The sequence below is a fragment of the Miniopterus schreibersii genome, assembly GCF_964146895.1.
Source record: "Miniopterus schreibersii genome assembly, chromosome: 16".
Taxonomy (NCBI): domain Eukaryota; kingdom Metazoa; phylum Chordata; class Mammalia; order Chiroptera; family Miniopteridae; genus Miniopterus; species Miniopterus schreibersii.
Window position 1 is genome coordinate 33746672 of NC_138116.1, and position 21834 is coordinate 33768505.

The 21834-nt window shown below is 55.9% G+C and overlaps 1 protein-coding gene across 1 annotated transcript; it reads left to right on the plus strand.

The window, feature by feature from the left end:
- The first annotated feature begins 208 nt into the window (after positions 1–208).
- On the plus strand, positions 209–21215 carry SMTNL2 (smoothelin like 2). Its single transcript, XM_081161132.1, has 8 exons — positions 209–691; positions 8150–8240; positions 8747–8989; positions 9653–9725; positions 10713–10877; positions 11767–11884; positions 12257–12408; positions 18964–21215. Exons 1-8 carry the CDS (start codon positions 293–295, stop codon positions 19088–19090), a joined length of 1368 nt encoding a protein of 455 aa, XP_081017258.1. The 5' UTR covers positions 209–292; the 3' UTR covers positions 19091–21215.
- The last annotated feature ends 619 nt before the right edge of the window (positions 21216–21834 follow it).

Sequence of the window (21834 nt, forward strand, 5' to 3'; positions counted from 1 at the left end):
AGGCGGGCGGGGCGCGCTCTCCCACGGTGCCTCCGGGGGGGTCCTCAACTCAAACCAGCACGCGGGTCTCGGGGTGGGGGTGGCCGGGAGGCGGCCCCGGCCCCGCCCCCAGGCCCCGCCCCCACGTGGCGCCCAGTCCCCGGACTCCCGGGGCCCGCCCCGCCCCGCATCCGCCCCGCCCACCGCCCCTCGGGCGAGCCCAGTTCCCCGCCGCCAGTCGCGGCCAAGAGCTGCGGAGCTTGGCCTCTCCCGCGGCGAGGTTCGCGCTCGGCTCCGCGCACGCTGCTCGGCCATGGAGCCGGCGCCGGACGCCGAGGAGGCGCGCGTGGTGCGCGAGGCGCTGGGCCGCTACGAGGCGGCGCTGGAGGGCGCGGTGCGCGCGCTGCACGAGGACATGCAGGGGCTGCAGCGCGGCGTGGAGCGGCGCGTGGCCGACGCGCTGCGCCTGGCCGGCCCGCTGGCGCGCACCGTGGCGGAGCTGCAGCGCGATAACCAGCGGCTGCAGGCGCAGCTCGAGCGCTTGACGCGCCAGGTGGAGGCTCTGGGCTTGGCGACCGGGCTGTCCCCCGCCCCCGGCACACCGGGCACGCCCAGCCCTCCGCCGGCGCCGGGCGTCCCGGACCACGCGCCGCGCCTGGGCTCCGCGCGCTTCGCCAGCCACGCCAGCTTCTCGCTTTCGGGCCGTGGCCAGGTGAGCCTCGGGAGGCGCGGGCGCGGGCGCCGGGGGAGCGGGGCTCCGCAGGTGCCGCCCGGCCGCCCGAGTGTGCGTCTGCTGGGCGGGGGGCTGTGCCCCCACCGGCCGCGAGGACTTGGTGGGAGCGCGGCCCCATTCCGGAGTTGGGGAAGGCCGCGAAGCACTGTCCTGGCCGGCCCGCGGCACCTGTCCCGGGCCCCCTCCCTTCTTGGAGCCATGCCTTTATTGCCCCAAGTTCTGTCTCCCTCTCCCCGCCGTCCCGCGACACTAAGGGCTTGGGCGCCGAGGTCCGGCCCCTGACGGTTCTACACGGCCCGGGGCCTCGCCGGCATGGTCAGCACCCCCTACTCCCTCGCCTCCATTCACGGCCCCCCCCCGCCCCCCGCGTTGCCGCTTCACTGAGGCCTGACGGTTCCGGTTATTGATTAACCCAGATTGAGAACTCAAGCCCCGTTGTGGGGGAGGGGAGGACGCCATCTGGTCAGGTGCAGCCGGGCAGCCGGGTTTGGAACTCGCACTGCAGGGGGCAAATCCCTTACCCGTGAAGGCAGAGATGGAGAAACCAGCCTTGAGCAGTGTCTGGATTCCTGAGCTCGGTGACTGGCCCGAGGCCCACACCGAGTGGGGGTGGGGTGGGGGTGGGGTGGCGGCCGGTGTGGACCAGTCACTACCCTGAGCATGGGGCCTCTCGGAGTGGCCGGTTAGACTGTTTCCATGGTGTGTGCAGTGGCCCTTAGGTGGGATTTTCCACGCTGCTCAGACGTGTGCGTTTGGGTTGGGTTTCCAGGGTCTGACTGTGAGTAGTCTGCACCTGCTTCCCCCCCTTGGTACTCAGGTCTCCTGTGTGGGCGGGGTTGCACCTCAGGGGGCCAGTGGGAGGGGGATCAGATTAGCTCTTGCCCCTGGAGGTCCCAGCCTGGGTGGGAGATGGCCCCAGACAGAGCAGTACCAACAGTGCAGGCAGCCAGAACAGATGTTCTGCTCCAAACACAATCATCCCTTCCCAGTGGGTGTCGCAGGCAGGAAGGCTTTGTGCTGAAGGCCCAGGGCTTGCTGCTGCTGATGTAGATGGGGGTGCTGTGGGGGGGGCTGTGCATGCACCCTGCAAAAGGCTGAAAGGACAATCTGGCCAGAGGGGAGCCTGATGGGTATGAGTGGAGGGGCAAGTTGTGAAGGCCCTCTGGATGCTGGGTAAGGGAGCTGGGCTTTGTCCCTGGGGCATGAGAGGTGCTTAAATGTGCTGGTGGCAAAGCTCCTGGGTGTACCAGTGTTCTATATGAAGTGTCTGAAAATAGGGGTACATTTAATTCTGTTCTATGAGCATGACACACTGCATGTCCATGGTATAAAGCCAGCACTGTGGGCTCATGTGCCTAGTAAACTGTGTCATCGGCTGTTTCTGAGATTTTATTTTAACATGCATATGCTACTTGTCTGCTTGTGGAAGCAGCTGTCCAAGTTTAAAGAAAAATACTCCCAGAGTTATATATGTATGAATATGTATACGTACATGCATACACATACGTATGTGAGAGGATTGTCTCCAGTCATCCAACTTTTTCAGTGGGAGTTGGCCATGATCACCTGAGGTGAACTAGTCTTCTCGGATATGGGGTGGTGGATGAGGAGCCCTGGGCAGGGGAGGGACAGGGTCCCCCTTGTATCTGGTAAGCTCCCTCAAGGATTGATGGTGGGTTGGAAGGTGGCTGGAGACAGACTAACTTGATTATGATGGTCCAAGGAGAGAGGACAGTCATAGCTGGGGCAGTGGTGGGTGGATGGGGAGCTGGGGTTGCCTTGGAGAGGGACCTCAGAGGGAGAATCAGCAGGGTGAGCTAGTCTTTGGATATTAGTAGGGGGGCAGAGGGAGGAGCTCTGCCTGGGGGACTAATGGGTCACAGATCTGGTAGAGATGCTGGGTTCCGTTTGGGTGGTGCTGAATGTGAGGGGCTGTGAGATATCCAGGGTGAAGCTGTCCCAGAGCAATTAAGAGTCACAGATCTGTTGCACTGAGAGTGGTCAAGGCCACAAGTTAGGGAGATACCAGGACAGAGCTGGTAGTTGAAGCCTTAGGGCGGGTGAGGTCTTTAGTTGTGCAGAAGGAGAGGGTAGGCAGGAGCCCTGGGCACAGGGCATCCACTGTTTGTCCTGTTGCAGCTTGGCCATGGTGCGCCCCAGCGGGCAGGCCAGGCACAGCGCCTTGGCCACGCACCACTCCACGCTGTGCGCCGCAGCCCCTGCATGTCCTGGTGCATGGAGCTGCCAGGGAGCTAGGAGGCCCTGTAGAGCCCACCCTTAGAAATGGAGAGAGGGGAGCCTTCTCCATGGTTTGGGCTCAGCAGGGATGCTGCAGCGGCTGGGGGCAGGATGGAGACACGATTGGGAGTAGGTTGCGGAATTCAGAAAGGCCTGGGATGAGGTGGAACAGTAAGCATGGCTAAGTACTGTGGGCAGAGGGTAGTCAGGGTCTCCAGTGGCTCCGAGGCTCAGCAGCTCCTTGAGCATGGCTCCCTGGGCCTGAGGCAGTTCTCCCACCTGACTAGAAGCACTGGTCCCCACTTCTCTTGCAGCCCACCTCTCAGAAGCCCCAACACAGGCTCCCAACCAGTTTCTGGCGGTGAGGGGGACTGTGTGGAGCCACCCACATGTTCCCACTTATGTGCTGTGACCAACAGTGTGTTGTTGGGCACTTGGTCATCAACCAGGGCAAGACTGGACAGGGTCATGGCTGGGTGCAAGGACTGCTGCTTTTCTGGCCTTTCACTCTGCCCCCCATCTCAATGGTCAGGCATTGTGGAAGCTGGTGTTAGGCTGCCCCTCTGTATCAAGCAATGAGAATGGGAGTCCTTTTTGCCTCCTGCTGTTTTAAAGTGGGGACTGTAGGGGTTGGAGGTGGGTGGCACTCAGCATGTAAATGTGCCCTGAATTCTGAGTACACAAACCCTGACCTTGCTAAGGACCTTCCTCATCTGGCTTACCCAGGTCTGACAATAGCCAGGTAGCAAGGAAACAGAAGAGCAGCCAGGGAGGCTCCAGGAGGAGGGAGAGGGCAGGGTAGTGGGGTGGGAGTAACCAGGGAGGACTCCCTGTAGGAAGCCTGAGTCCTTGGAGCAGACAGTTGGTTTGGGGGCATTAGCTGTGAGGCCTTGGGGGCACCTCCTTCCATCTAGACCTGTTTCCTTGTATCTAAACCAAGGGGGATTGGCCCAGCCCAGTTGAGCCTCTCGTACTGAGCAGGGTGGCTGGATATAACAGTGACTTCAACCCAGACTGTTCACAGAAGTGTCCATGGAGCCACAGCTGTGGTCTGGTGGGTGGAGGGAGCCAGCTGGGGGCCTCCGGTGGATGGCAGCAGCCTGAGGCCAGGCCAGGCCCTGGAGGCTGGGCCACAGTTGTTCCCTGGAAATGTCCTCTCAGCTGAGTTGTAGCCACTGGGTCTCCATGGCCAAGGTAGTGGAGTCCCTTAGGAACTACTGCCAGGAGTGAGGTGTCAGGCCTGACCATGAGAGAAACCAGACTCGCCTTATCTGCCTTCCTTTCCCAGACACACTGTGTGATAAGGGAGTTAAACACTTTGGGGAGAAGTTTGAATTGAGTTTTTAAAACTGTGGTGTGAACGAGGAGGAGAGCCGGGCAGCCGGGTTAACTGGCATAGGAGGGGGGTTTGGGGTGTATGTTGTTTGTGCTGGGCATCTGCATGGACTCCCGCATGGGCTCCCATGTCTACACATGAACCTCCGTGGGATCACACAGCACCAGGAGTGCCTGAAATACTATTCCTGCTCTCATAAAAGTGTTTAAAAACTTTCCCCGTGGGAGGGTCTCTGAAGTCAGACTTATCACATCCCCCCCACTCTCTCTAACGTTCCCCGGGCTCTCTCTCCTTCTTAAATGAAAGCCCAGATGGGGAGCTTGGAGGTTCTAGGGCCAGCTCAGCAGGACCAGTTCCTGTCCTCAGGGCTCTCTAGTGGTTTCTAACCAGCACACAGAGGTCCCTCCCTGGTTCCCTTCCCTGTGGCCGAGTCAGGCTGCCCCCCCACCAAAGGAAGTCCATTGGGAGAACTTCCATGGGTGGGCTTGGAGACTAGGGTAAATGCTCCCTCCAGCCCAGCTCGGCAAAGGGCTCAGGTCCCACTAGGGTAGTTACCCCACTTACACTTTTTCTCCCCCTCATCTGACTAAGATGGCTCACCCTGCCCGAGGTCCTGGGGGACAAGTTCTTCTTGGGTTGTCCTCCCTGCCCTCTAGAAGGCAGAGTATTTTGTGGGCAGAGCCCTGAGTTGGGGTAGGAGACCCAAGTCCCAAACCTTGACTCTGGTAAGAGCCTTTAGTCTAGGTTATGGGTGACCCTTTCCACCCTGGGCTTATGCGATGATGGGTTGCAGGGTGGTCTCCAAATAGCCCCTTGGTTTAAGGTGTGGGCAGAGTCCTTTCCTTGGGTGAGGAGTGGCTCCAGTCATAGGGATGGGAAGTTGGCGGCAGGGGACCTAGGAGTTTGGGCTCAGTCCCCACCCAACTGCAGTGGGTCCTCCCAACATGAGGTAGCCCTATCCCCTTCCCCTATGTTTTGCTGAGACCCCTTGGCAGGAATCTGGCTGGTCCAGAACCTCCTTCCTATCTGGTTGTGATGTCTGGTCCCTGGGGCATCATGGGGGTTGGGGGCGCGGCTGTAACATGCAGGGGCAGGTGACTGTGCCCCCCTCCCTCCCATAGAGACCCACATTCCTGGGAAAATGGTTTCCTCATCAGCCTGTTCCTCTAAGCCCCTTCGTGGACCTGTGGAACCTGTTGGACCAGAGCAGGGTGGGTGGGGGGACATGGAGACCCCAGAGCTGGGTGGCACCTGGTGATAGGTGGGGGCTGGGGTTCAGGATGGACTGGCTCTTTCTCCACTTCCTGCTGAGTTGGCTTCCAGTTAGCAACATTGTGGCTCTAGGGGTCCCTCCCCATGCTGGGATGCCAGGAGATGCACCCCAACCTCCATAGTTCCTTGGAGTGGGCCTGGCCCCTCCCCCTCCTGAATTCGAAGTTGAAGGGTCACCTTCTCTCCAAGGCCAGGCTCTGAGTCCTGTCCTCCCTCACTTCCCCTGAGACCCTACCCTGCAGAGGGTCCCCTCACCCTGCTGCAGCCTTTCTCTCAGCCTGTAAATGTTGTCCTGTCCCTTCCATCTGAAAGAACCCCTCTAACCCCTTTGCCCCTCTCCCCTCATGGCTAAAGTTACTGTATGGTCTCCCTTTCTCCCCGGCTTCTCCCCCAGGCCATCTCCTGTGCCCCACCCCCACCTCTGGATTCAGTCCTAAACTGTCACCAGTGACCTCTTTTTTGCTAAACCCAATGGACGCTTTTTCGATCTCACCTTGACCTTCTTTTCCTTGACCCGAGGCCACCTTTGGACGCCACTGACATGCCTGACTTCTTAACATACTTCCACCTACCTTTCTAGCATTCTGGTTTCCTTCCTACCGGCCTGACTGCTCTGTCTCCTCAGATGTCCCTTCTGCCCCCAGATGTGGTGCTGCATCCCTGGCCCCATCAGCCCCAAGCCAGCGCCCCCTCCGCTGTGCTCTGGATTTGAGACTCCTGCCTCTTCATCGTTTGTCTGTCTTTTCTCTTAAACTTCACACTCCAATATCCAGCTACCTCCTGACCTCAACTCCCCGATGCCCCAGGGCACCTTACCCTTGTCATGTCCCAAGCTGAAGTTCTTGTTTCCCCACCAATGTCCTCTCCCTTCCTAGCCCTGTCACTCAAGCCTGATGCCCAGCTTGGAGGAGGAGTGGTGTCCTCACTTCTCCACATCCACTCACTCTCCTCACAGCTCTGAGTCCTTGCCCTTCGCTTTCCCTCTGCCCCGTCTCCCCTCCTCACATCCCCACCTGGGACTGGCGAGGCGGCTGGCCATCTGGTCTCCCCCTTCCATGCCACTCTTTTCCTGGCTTCTAAGGCATGTTCCTAAAACACAGAGCTGATGACCTTCAGCTCTTTCTTGTTCAAGGAGTCAAGTCCAAGTTCTTGGGGCTGCGTGGTGCTTCAGCAGACACCAGATCAGAATGCTTTGTGCCCTGATGTCTGTCTGCTTTCATGGACACTAGTCACTCTGCTGGGAATGGCCTCCCCTCCTTGTCTGCCTGGCTTACTCTAGACTTGGCTCAGGCACCCCTGCCTCTGGGAAGCCCTCCCTGACCTGCTGGGCTGGATGAAGTCTGTCTTAGGCACACCCCTCATGCTGCCTTGGCGCTCTGCTCACAGTCCTGGTTCCCCCACCAGACCGATTCTCCATGGCAGGGGACCCACGGGTTGCAGGCGTAACTGAGCCATCTGGGGCCCAGGAATGGGCTTTGGTCACCTGGGAACCTTGTAGACAAGGGGACCAGCCTGGAGGCATGTAGGGAGAGATACAGCCAACCTCTCAAGCCATCCACTTTGGGTTCTTACTTAGTAGAGCCCCTGGTAGGGGTCTGCCTTGGGCTTGCTCTTGCCAGCAGACCCCAGCAGCCTTATAGACACTCTGAGCCCTCCACACGTCCCTCACTGTGAGAATGGCAGGACCACACTTGAGGAGAATGTCTCTCTTGGCTGTTTCTCACTGTGTGTAACCTTGGACTGTGCACATGCCCTTTCTGAGCCCTTGCGTCCCATCTGTAAAATGGGGCTGGTAGCATGTACCTGGGAGGACAGAAGCAAGTTGGTATAAGAGGCAAGCCCAGAAAAAGGGCCTGACACTTAGTAGATACTCACATGGCACTTGCATAGCCTACTCCCATATTTCAAACAAGTAAACTGATTCTCAGAGGGGGCATGAGCTAACTCAGGTCCTGGTGATTGGCGGCACAGCCAGGATGCCAGGCTCTCCCGCTGGCTCTGGCTCTTGGCTCTCTCTCTGCACCCCTCCTCCACTTCTGCAGTGTGGAGTGGATGGAGGGGCTGCTGTGGAGCCAATCAGGCCCCTGTGCTCTGGACATCTGGGCAAATCTTGTGACCCTGCATCCAACAGGAGGGCTCCAGTACCTATTGTTGGCACAGAAGGCGCTTATGTATGTCTCTGTGTTTCAGCTGCTTCCACACAGGCAGCCACGCCAGCCTGCCCTGCTGGGATGAGCCGGAGCCAGACTCTCCTGACCCCGGTCATCTGGTCCAGCCTGGGATGGCGGGGGTGGGGGAGGCATCTCACACACTCTTTTGGAACCCTCCTTCTTGACCTTTGCTCCTAGCATTTTTGGGTTCTGAGATGAACCCAGTGGAGGCGGCATTTGCCTCACAGAATCCCAGGAGCTCAACAGCTGGGGTTGGGTTTGCCCCAGCTTGCTGTGTGTCTTTGGCCCATCATGGTAGCTCTCTTTTTCACGTGTGACTGTTTTTTCCCTGCCAGAATCAGGAGGGGCTTTGGGGAGCGATTTTGGGGGGGGGCAGCGGCCTTGGCCGACTGGGCCTTTGCGGTGTTTGTGTCTCTGTAGAGTGTGGATCATCACGATGAGGCCAGTGAGGCGGAGATGAGAAGGACCTCAAACTTGTGCATCATCGAGAATGGGCACCAGCCAGGCACAGGTAGGGGCCGACTGTAGAGGAGGGATGGATGGGTAGCTCTGGGGTCAGGGCCTTGGCGGCCATGCATCTGTGCCAGGCCATCCCTTGGCTGCGTGGAGTGACTTGAGCCTAAACCCCAAGGCATGGAGAGGCTGCCAGGAGAGCAGCCTCATTCAGAGTGAAGTAGATTTCAACACTGAGGGAAATGGGAGATCTTGGAAGGTGGTGAGCTTTCCTGTTTCTGGAGGAATGCAAGCAGGGGCTGAGAAGTTGTCCAGGGCTGAGCAGGGTAGAGAGTGGATGGACAGGCCATTGACCTGGCTGTGAGGGGAAGTTGAAACACTTGAACTCAGTTTGGAGCAGTGAAAAGTCTTCATTAGGGGGAGGTCAGGGAGACTGGAGTGGTCAGGGAGGCCTTCTTGGAGGAGGTGGGAGGAGGGTTCAGGGAGGCTGGAGCCCTCCTGGGGTGTCAGGCCCTGGTGGATGCCATGGCTAACACTACTGTCCCCCTCTTGTCACATGTCCAGGTCCAGGTGATGGACCCCCTGAGGCCGCCCAGACCTTCCCGGCACCAGAACTCCGCAAGTCTCGGCCCATGAGCCTTTCCTTGGGGCTGCCCCACCAGCCAGTCACGGCTGTCACTCGGGTCTCCGAGAGGTTCTCTGGAGAGACCTCAGCCACAGCTCTCTCGCCTACGTCTGCTGCTGTCCTGGGGGTCCTCAGTTCCAGCCCCAGTGAAGCCACCACACCCTGGACTTCCAGTCCCAGTGGTAGGAGCAGGGGTTTGGGGGGCAAACCCCAACTCTGGCCTTGGAGGGAGGGCAGGGGGTGGGGGGATGTTCAGCCAGAGACTCAAGAAATCTGGGGCTAAGCCCCAGCTCCCCTGCCTATCACTATGACTCCCTTCTCTGGCCTGTCTGCACCCTCCAGGGGGGCCCATCCTTGCCAGACTCCTCTGCCATAGCGGCCATGATATAGCACCATCCTTTGCAGGTGACAGCCATGGGTTTTATTACAGGTCCAGGCTGTGGTTAGAAGGTGGCCTTTTACCTTGCACATTTTGGCATAGTCCCCCCTAGGCCTGACATGGACCTGTGGTCAGGCCTCCATGGTAGACCTGGGTGGGGCCATATGGGCTTCCAAAGTGAGGATTTGGGAACAAAGTATTTGCTGGGTACATAGCACAGGAGGCCCTGGACTCTGTGCTCCCAAAAGCAGGTGGGACACTTTAAAAGACGTTTCATGTCATTGCTTTATGTTCTCAGCCTCCTGTCTTCTCAACTGTTGGCTGAGGTGGGGCCAGCTTAGCCCAGGGGTCCTCCCATGGAGTAATGCTGGGTAAACAGTGCAGAGCAGGGTCAGAGGGAGGCAGGCGAGGGCGGCCCTCTCTGAGACCAGGGTATGTTATTTCTCCCCCTCCCTTTGTCCCACAGAGAAGAACTCTCTCTCACGGTCCTTGTTGGGCTCTGGCTATGGGGCAGTGACACCAGGCAGGAACAATGACAGGTGAGTCAGGGCCTGTGTTTCTGGTGGGTGAGATCATCACTCCCTAGGTGTCATCCTAGGTGCCCAGGCCACCTTTGGGGAGCTCCCTGTGCTGACTCCAGAAGGAGGCACACTCCTTGGCTTGTTGCCTCCAGAGCAGAGGCAGCAAGGTTGTGGGGGAGGCTCAGAGCAGGGAAATGAGGCAGTGGGGTGGGGTGGGGAGTTTTGTTTGGAGAAGTGTGGCTGCAGGCTGGTTTCTCTATGGAGTGGACCCTTAAAAACAAGCCTGTCAAAGGGCTGGAGGGGTGTCTCCGTCCGCCTGGAGGAAGGAGGGTATGAGGGTCTCCCACTCCCTTCTTTATCCACCCATCCATCCTGGTTAGGGTCCCTCCGAGCCAGGGTGCTTCCTGCCCCTGGACTGAAGGTACCTGGAGGGCCATAGGCTAGGGCAGGCCTGCAGGGTTCCTGTGGTACAGGCCTCCTCCTGGCCTGTGGGAGTCCTCGTGTTCCCCCAGGCCAGCTGGACTGTGATTGGAGATGGGGATGGGGGACTGGCTTGGCTTTCTTTTTCTTTTAATAATAAAAGAATTGTGACTTTCTGGCCAACTCTTCCAGGGGGAAAACAAAGAGGGTCTTATCTAGTGGTGGTGGAGGAGGGGAGTCTGGTTCTGGTGGGACTGGTTCTGGGTGCACCTCCTGCCTGAGAGGATGTCCCCTGCCTGCCTGGGGCATTGACACCCCTCACCCAGTGAGGGGCCATTCTCTCTGCTGGAGTTGGAGTTGGGCATGCTGGCCAGGCCTGCTTCAGACAGCAGCTCAGTTCAGAAAACCTGCCTAACCAGTCAGAGCCTGGAGCAGGCGGTGCCTTCTTCCTTCTGCCTGCCACCAAGCCCCCGTTTCTGCCTCATTTCACACTCAGTGGGGAGGAGGAGCCCGGGGCATGTGTGAGCTAGTGATGGCTGGACATGGGTTCCCGACTCGTTCCTGACTCCGTGGTTCTCTCCTCAGCCCACCTCTGGTGACGCCATCCCAGTCGCCCCCATCCCCACAGCTGCCAGCTACCACTCAGGCCCATCGCCGGGAGCTGGTGAGGTCGCAGACACTGCCCCGAACCTCGAGTGCGCAGGCCCGGAAGGCTTTGTTTGAGAAGTGGGAGCAGGATACAGTGGGCAAGTACGGATGTTAGTCCTCAGACCAGGCCCGGGCCCGCAGCATAAGCCCAGATCCAGAGCCAGACCAGGGTCCAGAAGGCACAGTGCAGGAATGCTGGCCCTGTGCTATTCCCCAGGGGCCCTTCCCTAAGATGTGACCTCTTGGGCAAGACACAGGGTGTCAGGGCTGGGCCGCAGGGTGGGCTGGGGGCAGGGGGCCAGGCAAGGCCTGATGAGATCCTCCTCTGCCCTCCTCAAGACCAGGAGGGCAGTTGATTGGGGTTCCTAGCAGGAGCTGGGAAGTGACACCCAGGACCCGAGTACGCACTGGTCCACTGTCATGCCTCAAATCCTTCCCTTAGTGATGGGACCCACCCTTGCATACTTATGTGGCCCTCCTGTCAGTGTGTGGTAGTGACACCTGCAGGCCTGTGATAATGAGAGGTCCCCAGTACTGGCTCTCAAGGCTTAGACTCTAGTGAGGGAGACAGACCCAGGGAGTGTCCCCAGTGGCCCAGACAACCTCATCTCGGCTGTTAGGGAGTGTTCTTGGGGCCCAGAGAAGGAAACCATCCTTTTTGGCCAGAAAAGAGCCATCAGCACAGGTGGCCTCAGAGGGAGGCTTGGAAGGAGGGGGGTAATAGGTGTTAAGAGGGTTCCAAGGGGCACCTGGAGGTTGGAAGGGGGGGATGATGCTCTTGCCAGATATCATCAAGGGCAGCTGTGTAGCTGGTATGTGGGGGTCATGGGGGGTGAGGGAAGCTGTATACTGACAGAGCACCTCCCCTGGGTGAGCAGAGCAGGTGGGACCATCTTGCTGATGGTGTGGGAATGTCTGGGGACTCCCCTGCTTCTCAGAGGAGATGGAAGCTGAGGGACAGCCCCCATGGCAGGCTGTACTCTCTCCACAGGGGGAAGGGCGAGGCCCGGGCCAAGCTGAAGCGGTCCCAGAGCTTTGGGGTGGCCAGCGCCAGCAGCATCAAGCAGATCCTGCTTGAGTGGTGTCGCAACAAGACTCTGGGCTACCAGGTGAGCCCAGGGTCCCACCCGGCCCCTGGGATCCCACCAGACTAAGCATCACCTCCTGCTTTAGTTACCCTGGCTAGCATAAGAACCCTAGGCGGGGGTGGGTGAGGTGGGTAAGGAGCTAGAGAAATTGTGCCTCCCAGGTCAGTTCCTAGCACATCCCAGGAGTCCTGTGTCTGGACTCATGTAGACTGGTCTAGTGCCCCTCATGGGGTGAGGCCTGGTGACTACAGCTGTGGCTGAGCTGAGTGGATGGTGGACCTTGGGGAGGGGTTGGGAGAATCTGCCTGTGGGGTAAAATTGGGTAGGGGAGCTGAGGTGGGCCTCGCCTGCCTGCACCCTCACCTGTCTGCATGGACCTCGCCTTGCTTGCAGCACGTGGACCTGCAGAACTTCTCCTCCAGCTGGAGCGATGGAATGGCCTTCTGTGCCCTGGTGCATTCATTCTTCCCTGATGCCTTCGACTACAGCTCCCTGAGCCCCACGCAGCCGCAGAAGAACTTCGAGCTGGCCTTCACCATGGCTGAGTGAGTATATGGCAGTCCCACTGGCTAGCATTCCTGGCCCAGTCCTGTAGCCTGACTTCTGTTTGGCTGGAGCACAGGGGCTGGCAGAGTATGGAGCAGCCATCTGCAGAGCCAAGGACCTTGAGGCCATCCAGTCTGTCTCTCCTGAATAGATGGGGAGACTGGATCCCCCAGCACTGGGTCATGGAGCCGGGCTCTCTCCTCAGTACACCTGCCCTTTTTGCTGGGTGGCTGGCCCAGCAAAAGATGGTCTGGGGGACTAGCCACAGACAGGGCATGACGGGCAGTGGGATTAAAGTCCCTCAGAGCAAGCACTGAGTCTGTCCTCCCTGGGCTGGTGGAAAGATGTAGTTGCCTAGGCGAGCCACAGCTGCTGATCGTCAGGAAATTCAGTAATGTCTGCCTGGGGGACATTTAAAAAACATCTCCAATAAGTAGATCTTGCTTCCCTAAACGTTGTTGTGCTGTTTCATATGAAATTGCCTACCCGCTCATGGGGAGATTGGTCGGGGACAATTCTGGGATCGGGAGGCGCTTGGGAGGCCAGTGGGATGTGGTCATTGTCTGAGGGCAACCCTCTGAGTGTCGGGAGCAAGGCGAAGCGGGATGTAGCTGCTGGGGTTCTGGCAGGGGTGCATTCGCGCTGAGTCAGTGAGGGAGTCCTTAAAGGTGTGGGCAGGAGCGAGGGAGTGGAGCCAGGTGCGTTGCAGTACCCTCGCTCCCCTGCTGTCACACCAGGGCAGGGGGGCCATTGCTTCGTCCATTGAGGGCCCAAAGTAGCATGGGGTACAGATGAGTGCGTTCAGGGCCACCTGATGCTACGCCTCAAGGAGTTAAGGGGAGGAAGTCAGAGGGAAGGAAGGCCTCCCCAAAGCAGAGTTTCTTGGAGGAACAAGCTCATTCCCTCCTGCTCACCCGCCCACCTGCCTTTGTGCGGGTAACTTAAGCCTCTGCTTTGTTTCTGGTCTGTGTGCCCAGGGCCCATGTCTAGGAGGTGCTCTCACCCCAAGCCTTGCCGGCCTCCTCACTCCTTTCCCTGCCCAACCGCCCAGCCCCCACACCCGCAGGAGCCTGGCCAGAGAAGACGTCCAAGCCAGCAGGTGACCGGCCCCGAGACCCACACTCGGTATTGAAGGGCTCGCCTTGAGCCAGGCAGCCGCCCCTCTGAGCAGCAGCTCTCAGTCTGGGGGCAGAATGGAGACCTGGCTCCCTGCGCCTTGGCCCGAGTTGTTGGAACATGAGTATTGCCCCTGTTGTGTTGTCTCGGATGACGCGCTTCGACTCTCGGCCCCCTTGGGGTCATAAGAACTCCTTGTATACTTTAAAAGCCTTCTCTTTCTTGGCTGCTTGGGATTAGCTGTCATCCTAATTGCAGAAACAGCTTTGGATGGAGTGTGTTATGCAACTGGATCCAGACGATGGTGAAGTAGAGCCAAGTGCACGAAGCTGGGGAGGGGCGCCTCCCCAGGATGAGGCCCAGCTGCCTGAAGCCTGGAAACGGGGACAGTCAAAAATCAGACTGTCAGACTCTGCAGGGTTGGATCTCTGACATGGGCACCCCGAGACCCACCACAGCTGGGTGAGGCCACTCTTGGCTTATAGATTTCTCCAAGTCCAGTGGGCCGGACAGTGCCAGCTTATGCCCTGGCTGCCTTGGTCATCCTCGGCCCTGGACCTGTGGCAAGGACAGGGAGGCCCTGGGCCATGGGGTGATGGCCCTGCACCCCAGCTCACAGAGAACACAGCTTCCCTTGGCAGTCAGAGCCTGAGCGATTCATGGCTGTGCTTTCCCAGCATGAGGTTTGAGCGTGGAGCCTCCAGACTCCAAACAGATGTTTCTTCTGTCCCCAGCCTGGGGGAGTGGCGGTGGAGGCTGCTCCAGGTTTTGCCTCCCTCCTCCCCAGAGCAAACAGTGGGGGTAAAAAACTTGGCCCTGCCTCCCTGTGGCCCGAGTCTGCTCCTGGTTGGGGAGGGGAGGATGGTCTGCCAGGCCCCTGAAATGCATTCTTGTTTTTCTGCTGACTTGAGGGGGCCAGCATGTCTGTGTGGGGAGCTTGCTCAGAGTCTGGGAAGGCGCCTCCCCTCATGAGTCATTGGGGAGATTATCTCGAAGGTACTTAGCGGAGAGGGCTTGGGAGGTGGGCCTGCCTGTCCGAGGTTTCTTGGGAGGACAGTAGCTTGGATCACCCAGTTACTTGGACAATAGGCTGGTTAGAGATGGAAAGCAAGCACGGAGATACCTGCTTGAGGATACCATCTAGCAGTGTCTTAACAGGTATCCTTAGGTTTGCCAGCCATAGCCAAGCAGACTTGCAGGGCCGTTGGAAGCCGCCAAGAGCCATGCAGGCAGCAGGAGGGAGCGGAGAAAGGCAGTTGGGGAGCAGGCAGCCTGGGAGGAGAGGAGCCTTGGCTCTGAGGAAGGCACAGCCTTTGGAAGGGCAAAGAGGACGGATGGGGCCTCCAAACACTGGGTCCACCTCACATCAGGAAGGAAAAGTTTCCAGATCCTTCCGTGAGCAAGTGCCTTAAAAGCACGGAGACGCATCTGGACCTGTGGAGTGAAAGTGGCCTGTGCTCCCCCTCCCCCCAATAATTTACGGTCCCAGAGATTCCTCATGGCCTAATCTGTGTGAGCGGACGCGGCGTTGACAGCAACTTGAGCTCCCTTTGTCGGACAGGTGCTCAGGACTTGGAAAGCGGAGGGCCAGCCCCTTTATGGGTACTTGACCCCCTGCACCCTTTTCCCCTCATCTCCCGCGGAGCCAGACGTGCGGCCTGAGGCTCCCGCTTGCCCTGCGGGGAATGTGCCCTGCTCTCCGGTTACTCAGAACAGAAGGGGCTTCCAGGCTATTTGTAGTATCCATGTGTCTCTGCCTAAAACCAGATAGGAGCTACAGTCCGAGCCCTGGCATCCTGGTCTTAGAGAGGCTTAAATAAATAAAAATAACCCCTCAAGCCCTCCCCCACCTCCCTACAGGCCAGCCCTTCGGTGGCTGAAGATCACCATAGACCAAGGAATAGGAGAAAATCCCCTAAACGTTTTTAACCCCAAACAAGGTAGGGCCCAGTAAATCCATGTAAAATGGCTCATACACAGATGTTAACTCTGGTTCTTGCTGTGCAGTGACATTTGAAGTGATTTGTATTTTCTCCTTTGGACTATCCCATGTTGTTTGAATTATTTAAAACAAGCATGCATCGTTTATACAAAAGCAGGTTGTTTTTTTAAATTTAAAAGGCAGTTGGGGCCTCTAATATTTGAGACTTAAATAGTTTTGTAAAAGTTGCCGATCATCACCTTTCTCACCTCCTGTGTCTAATAAGCTGTGTCCTTGGTGCCTGGTAATCTCGTCATTACTGTGGTGGTGGGTCGGCTCGGGTGGGGCCAGATGGACATGGCCCAGTCCCCGATTGTTTGCTGGGGAAGCCAGCACCTTGCCCACCGCTTCCTGTCTGGATGGTAGAGGGTGAGGCCTTAGCGCCAGTCCTGACCCCCACCCGGATTTCGAAGACTTGCCACCTGGGCAGGGGTGTCATTACTCTGAGGGTCAGTGCAACCTCCAGAATAAAGAAGAGGGTCAGCTTGCTGTCCCTGCACAGGTTGGACGACACGTGGGATGTGCCAGCAATTCGGGATGCACTCCATGAGGGGGCAAGAAAGAAATCAGAATAAGCTCAGGGGACAGGACCCAGGCACCCTTCGGGGCCAGCGAAGGAACCAGAACATTTAGTTTCAGGGAAAGACATGGATATGAAGATTCTTTTCCAACAGGGCTCTTTTGTGGGGGAAAAAATTTAACCTGAGAATAGCCTTGTGAGACCAATAGGTGTAAAGACTCCAGAGGGGAAAGAGTATGAGAAACTAAGGGAAATCTCCATGGCCAGTGCCACCTGTGGAGGGATTCGAACTGCCCTTGGAGGATATGAGGGCCCCTGCCCTGGACCTGGAGGTGAGTAGGCCAGGGCAGGGCTTTCACAGAGATGGTTGGTGCTTCTGATGGGGGTGTTTGGAGGTGATATTTTAGTTCTCTTCCAAGGCTGAGATTCAGGGCTCTAGTGCTGCCCACATTTAACAGGGCGCCTGCTGAGGCCATGCGGTCAGTGGTGATGTCCTAGACACATATGTGGAGTCTGCTCACACACACCTGAGGTCCTCTGCCAGCAGCCTGGGGAGGGAGAGGGGGAGGGAGAGGGTGCTCTTCCTGGGCTGCAGGTGAGGAGGGCACCAGATGCTAAGTGATAGCTCAGGAAGGTGAACTGGGTCCCAGGAGAACTCTCCGAAGAACTCCGATTTTCAGACCTTGACCATGGACAAAGCACCTTTGCATGCCTGCCCTTGTCAGAGCGCCGACTTTCCTGACACTAAGCCATGTCTGGCCTGACCTGGGGAGCAAGGGTGCCCGCTCATTGGGCCAAACCACTTGCCACCACACAAAGCTGTTGGATTCTCTTACAAGCTGCCCGCTCCAAACTGAGGGGGAGGCGGCAATGGGATCTGGGACAGATGTCTCCATTTCGCCTTGACATTTGGTTTCTGATAGGAGGCCCGGCATCAGGCCAGCACCGTGAAACAGGGCCCTGTGCTAATGTCATGGTCCTGTCTTTGGAGCATGCAAGCTCAAGAGTTGGTGGGGACTAGTAGAAAGTGCTGCATGAACCACGGGAACTGGTTCATAGCTCTGGGGTACAAGGCACACGAAGACACACAACCTGGGAGCCTGCTGAAAGGGGGAGCAGAGGCAGGAGGCTGACTTTCTGCCAAGGAAATGGCACAGAAAGGTGAAGCAACTGGTAGAGCCAGGATCTGACCTTGGCTACCTCTATTTCAAATTTGGGGCTTTTCTCCCCAATGATTGATCCAAAGTGAGGCGTGATAATAAAAACAGCAACAGTAATAATATGTAACGTCTATTGAGCTCTTTCCACGTGCCAGACACCGTTTGTTCCATCTTGTTTCCGTGGATTAGCTCATTAATCTTCACATCCCCCTGTGAAGTGGCTGTTATTCCAGATGGGGAAACTGAGGCCCGGAGAGCTTAAGTCTCTTGCCCAAAGTCATATAGCAAGTAAGGATGGAGGTGGGATGGGGGAACCCTGACAACCATGCACTTAGTGATGTGGAGTGAAAAAGACCGGGGACCCCTGGAACTGCACATGTGCACACAGCTGTTGAAGGAAGGACACTGACGATTACACCAAGGTCAGTTGTCTTTGCCCTTTTGGTTCTGCCTGGTAATGCCAGGCCAGCCACATCTGGCACCCAGGGGGAGTGTTGCTCAGCATGCCAGAGCATGTTGGCTGTGATTTTAAGACTTGATGCTAGAGATGTGCCCAGTACGATGTTCCTGAACTATGGACACTCACTACACTGCCTCCACGAGGTGGTGCCTCCAGCTGCCTCTGAGCTGGGGTGGCGGAGGGACCAGCTTCCTTTACAGCCCAGTCAAAGGCCCCGGTTCCCACATGCACCTGCACCAGTGGCCAAAAGTTAAACCAGTGTCTCCCACAGCATGAGGCACACGGCCCAGGAATGAGGGGACACGATGATTTTTAGGCAATATTTTAAAATTTGAGTTGTAACCCATCAATAGTAAACGCAATGTAGTGGCTCATAACCAGCATTAAAAAAAAGAGGTGGGGGAGAAATAAAGATGAAATATTCTAGAGAAAATAATTGGTAGTAGAAAGGGTCAGTATTTTTGTGAAACTTCATTTCTACGTGTATGTGTGTGTGTGTGTGTGTGTGTGTGTGCTGAATTGTGATGAAAATTCCCTTTCTGACGGGTTCATGTTAAAAAAAAAAGTTTAGAAACACTGTTTTAGGAGGCATGGGGGTGAATTTATTTTTACTTTATTCTTTCAACAGCAGATCCTTGAATAACGTTTCATTTAACATTGTTTATATTTTTACACTGATTTTCTGCATACTGCTGGTATACATTGAATTTTTAATTTTTTTATTATTTTAAAAATATATCTTTATTGATTTCAGAGAGAGGAAGGGAGAGGGAGAGAGAGAGAAACATCAGTGATGAGAGAGTCGTCATTGATCGGCTGCCTCCTGCACAACCCCCGACCCGGGGTCGAGCCCGCAATCCGGGCATGTGCCCTGACCGGGAATTGAACTGCGATCTCCTGGATCCTAGGTCGATGCTCAACCACTGAGCCATGCCCAGCTGGGCTACATTGAATTTTTTAAATTTAATTTTAAATGTTTAATAAAATTAAACTAAATTAATAAAATTTATTTAGATAGTGAAGTTTAATTTAGTGGAATTTAATTTGACCAAACATTGATGTAAGTCTACTTAAATCAAAATATGAGCTGCATAGGTGCTTCCTGGAGTGGGAGTTTGGAAAACACTGGGTTAGACTGACTCCACAGGTTCTCCTGGGGTGATCGGAATTCTCTGTTGGGGGGCACTTGGGCGCCTCCAGCTCCAGGCTGAGTTCTGTTCTCTGCAAGGGGAGGTGGGGGGTGGCGGGGCAGGATGACAGGCCACAGGGCCGGCGAGTGGCAGGGCCCGTCGTTCTGATGGGGCTTCTGTGTTTCAGGAACCTGGCCAACTGTGAGCGCCTCATCGAGGTAGAGGATATGATGGTGATGGGCCGCAAGCCGGACCCCATGTGTGTCTTCACTTACGTGCAGTCGCTGTACAACCACCTGCGGCGCTTTGAGTGAAGCCCGGGGCCTGGAGGCCACACAGCAACCCCAGGAGGGGACCGTGGGGCCGCCGCGATCCAAGTCGGGATGGCCTGAGGCTGCGCTCTGGCCTGAGCTCCGTTCCTGCTGCCACAGTGACTGCGCTCGGTCCTGCCCGGCTGTGTTCCGGATTAGAGCACTGCTGAGCTGTGCTCCCGCTGCCTTGATCACAGCCAGGGGCCTGAAGGAAAGGAAAAATTACCAGAGAGAGAAATTGGTGCTAAGTAATTATCTTCCTTAAAAAAATGCTTGTCTGTAGGTCCCAGAATGCTCAATCACAGTTTTCCCTCTGGTGAGTCTGATCCATTGGTTTCACAGGGTTACGTTGATTACCAAGTGTTTTTTTTTTTTATCAAAATACCCAGAGTTTTTTACTTCCTCATGCTATTGTAGTTTCCTTTCCTCCCTCCCTCTGGGCCACTGCCAGGAAACAGAGAGACCGCTTAATCAGCAGCTTGACAAAGAAGACCGAAGTCTTGGGAAGAAAGGGTTTAATCACTCCCAGGTCCCAGGCAACAGATGACCTTCAAGTCACCTCGGCTCTCTGGGGAGGTGGGAAGGCTCTTGCCTGGTCCCAGAGTGCTCCTGGCTTTCCCTGGAGGCCCCACAAGTGTTTGGCTAAGAATAGGCTGTCCTGCAGTTCACACTTTGGGGATGGACAGGCCCTTTGTGTAGAGAGGTAGTTTTTATTCACAGCTTTTTTAGGGGATTTGCTGCAGATATTTATAAAAAGTAACTTCATCTGTATCATTGACCATTTGTACATAAAGATGTGTTGAACTTCCCTTGGGGTTTGTTCTTTCTGTTTGGGAAAAGTGGGGCCTGGGACCAAGAGATTCTGCACACGTCCCAAATGAAAATCTTAAATGCTCCCTTTACTGTGTCTACCTGAATCACTTTAAGAAGGTTGAAAGTCACATTTGCTCATCTCAGTTGTGGAAGGAGAATGAACAGAGAGCTCCCCTTGTGGATCTGTCCCTGGGTGTTGCTGACGTGTCTGTGATAAGTGGTGGACTCCCACGGCAGGTTCTGGGGTGGACTCCCACGCTGAGGAAGCCCATCCTGGAATGCTGTTTTATTTTCACAGCTGTTTGGTGGCGGGCTTTTAATAGAACATCTGTAGGTTCTTTAAAGCCACAGCCATTAGCTTACTCTTATTCAAGAACCATTTTCTAACTGGGTTGGACTTTAGGCCTGAACCTCTAGAACTTCCCTTTAAGGAGACAATATGAGTCTTCAGCTCATGCATTGGGCTCTAAACACCAGCATCTGTGTGCCTTCTCAGAGTCACATAGGTGTCTAAAGTGTTGTGTACTGGGACAGAGCTCTTTTGGGGTGGCAGGAGGAACATGGCAGAGCTTGCCAGGCGGGTGAGCAGTAGGTCAGGCCTTGTTCAATCCTCTGGATGCTCCCACAGTGGGAACCACTCCCTTTCCAGCTCTCACCTCTGGGAGGCTCTGGGAGATGATTCCTATTAGCAAAGATCCAGTGCCTATTCCTTTGTCATGCTAAAGCTTAGGGTTGCAAACCTGAAGCCAATTTGGGGACACAAGGGCTCTATAAAAAGCCTGCCTCTATGTTACCGAGTACTCACACGTGTTCAATGGAGCTCTCTTGAGTTGCAGACCTGGCCTTGCACCTCTGCACATAAAGCAGAGCAGGTCCTGCCAGAAGAAGGAATGATTTCTCTTAAACCTGAGGGATAGTGTCCCTCATGTCTCACAATCAAAATAATACAAACTAGATATTTTTAAAGTAGGCTCTATGAGGTGGTTGTCTGTAGTCTTTGGGGAGGGCTCAGATTTGATGGGTTTTAAACTTGATTACCTCTAGGACAAAGCCTGAGGGTTCCAAGCCATGGGGGTAAAGTACAGGAAGGCCACACGATCTCAAGACGTTTGGAAACCATTGTATTAGATCAGGGTTACATGAAAGTTCCCATTTGTGAAATTCGATTTCAGTTTGCCTTCTACTATGGTATAAATGCCCCCCCCCCCCCCCAAGAGAATCATTTCTCAGAGCTGCTTGTAAGATTCTTCAGCTTTTTCCAGATAGATTTCTTCACCTGGATTTTGTTAAAACTTATTAAATCTGACCAAATTGGCTTGTGTGTTTCCCTGAAGCGAACGTTTCACCAGAGCCAAGATGGGTTTTAGCTTTTCTGACAGCTGATGGATATTTCTCAAGGCAAGTGAGAGCTTAGGAGCACTTTCTAAACATGATATAGCACATGCCGGTTAGAGGAGAACGCCCAGGCCAGGTGTTCGGGGAACAATTTGTTAAAGCCAATGAATTTCGCAAATGTGTTAGATGATGAAAAACTCTCAGCTTTCCCGGTTGCAGCGGTCAGTGCCCTGTAACTGGAGGAGACGAGCCCGAAAGGTTATTTCCTGCCTTACCAGGTCTGTGTGACTCCAGGCAGCTGGACGGCAGACGAAAAAAATGCTGATGAAGTCGTTCCGTTTCTCCCGCTGGCGACAGTGGCCAGCTCACTGTGATGCATCCTTAGGCCTGGTGGGATGGACGCCGTTTCTTCTCTCTCCCTTCCCCTAGCTGCGCCCTCACATCTCCAAAGTCGTCGATCATGGGCTTCCCAATGATAAGTGTACTTGGTATGAAGATTATCCTTTATCTCCTGCTTTTAAGATTTGGCCTGGGCTTGCTTTGAGAGCCTTTGATCTCTTATCTCTTGGTTCTTGGACTTGCTTTGACGTCAGGCCGCC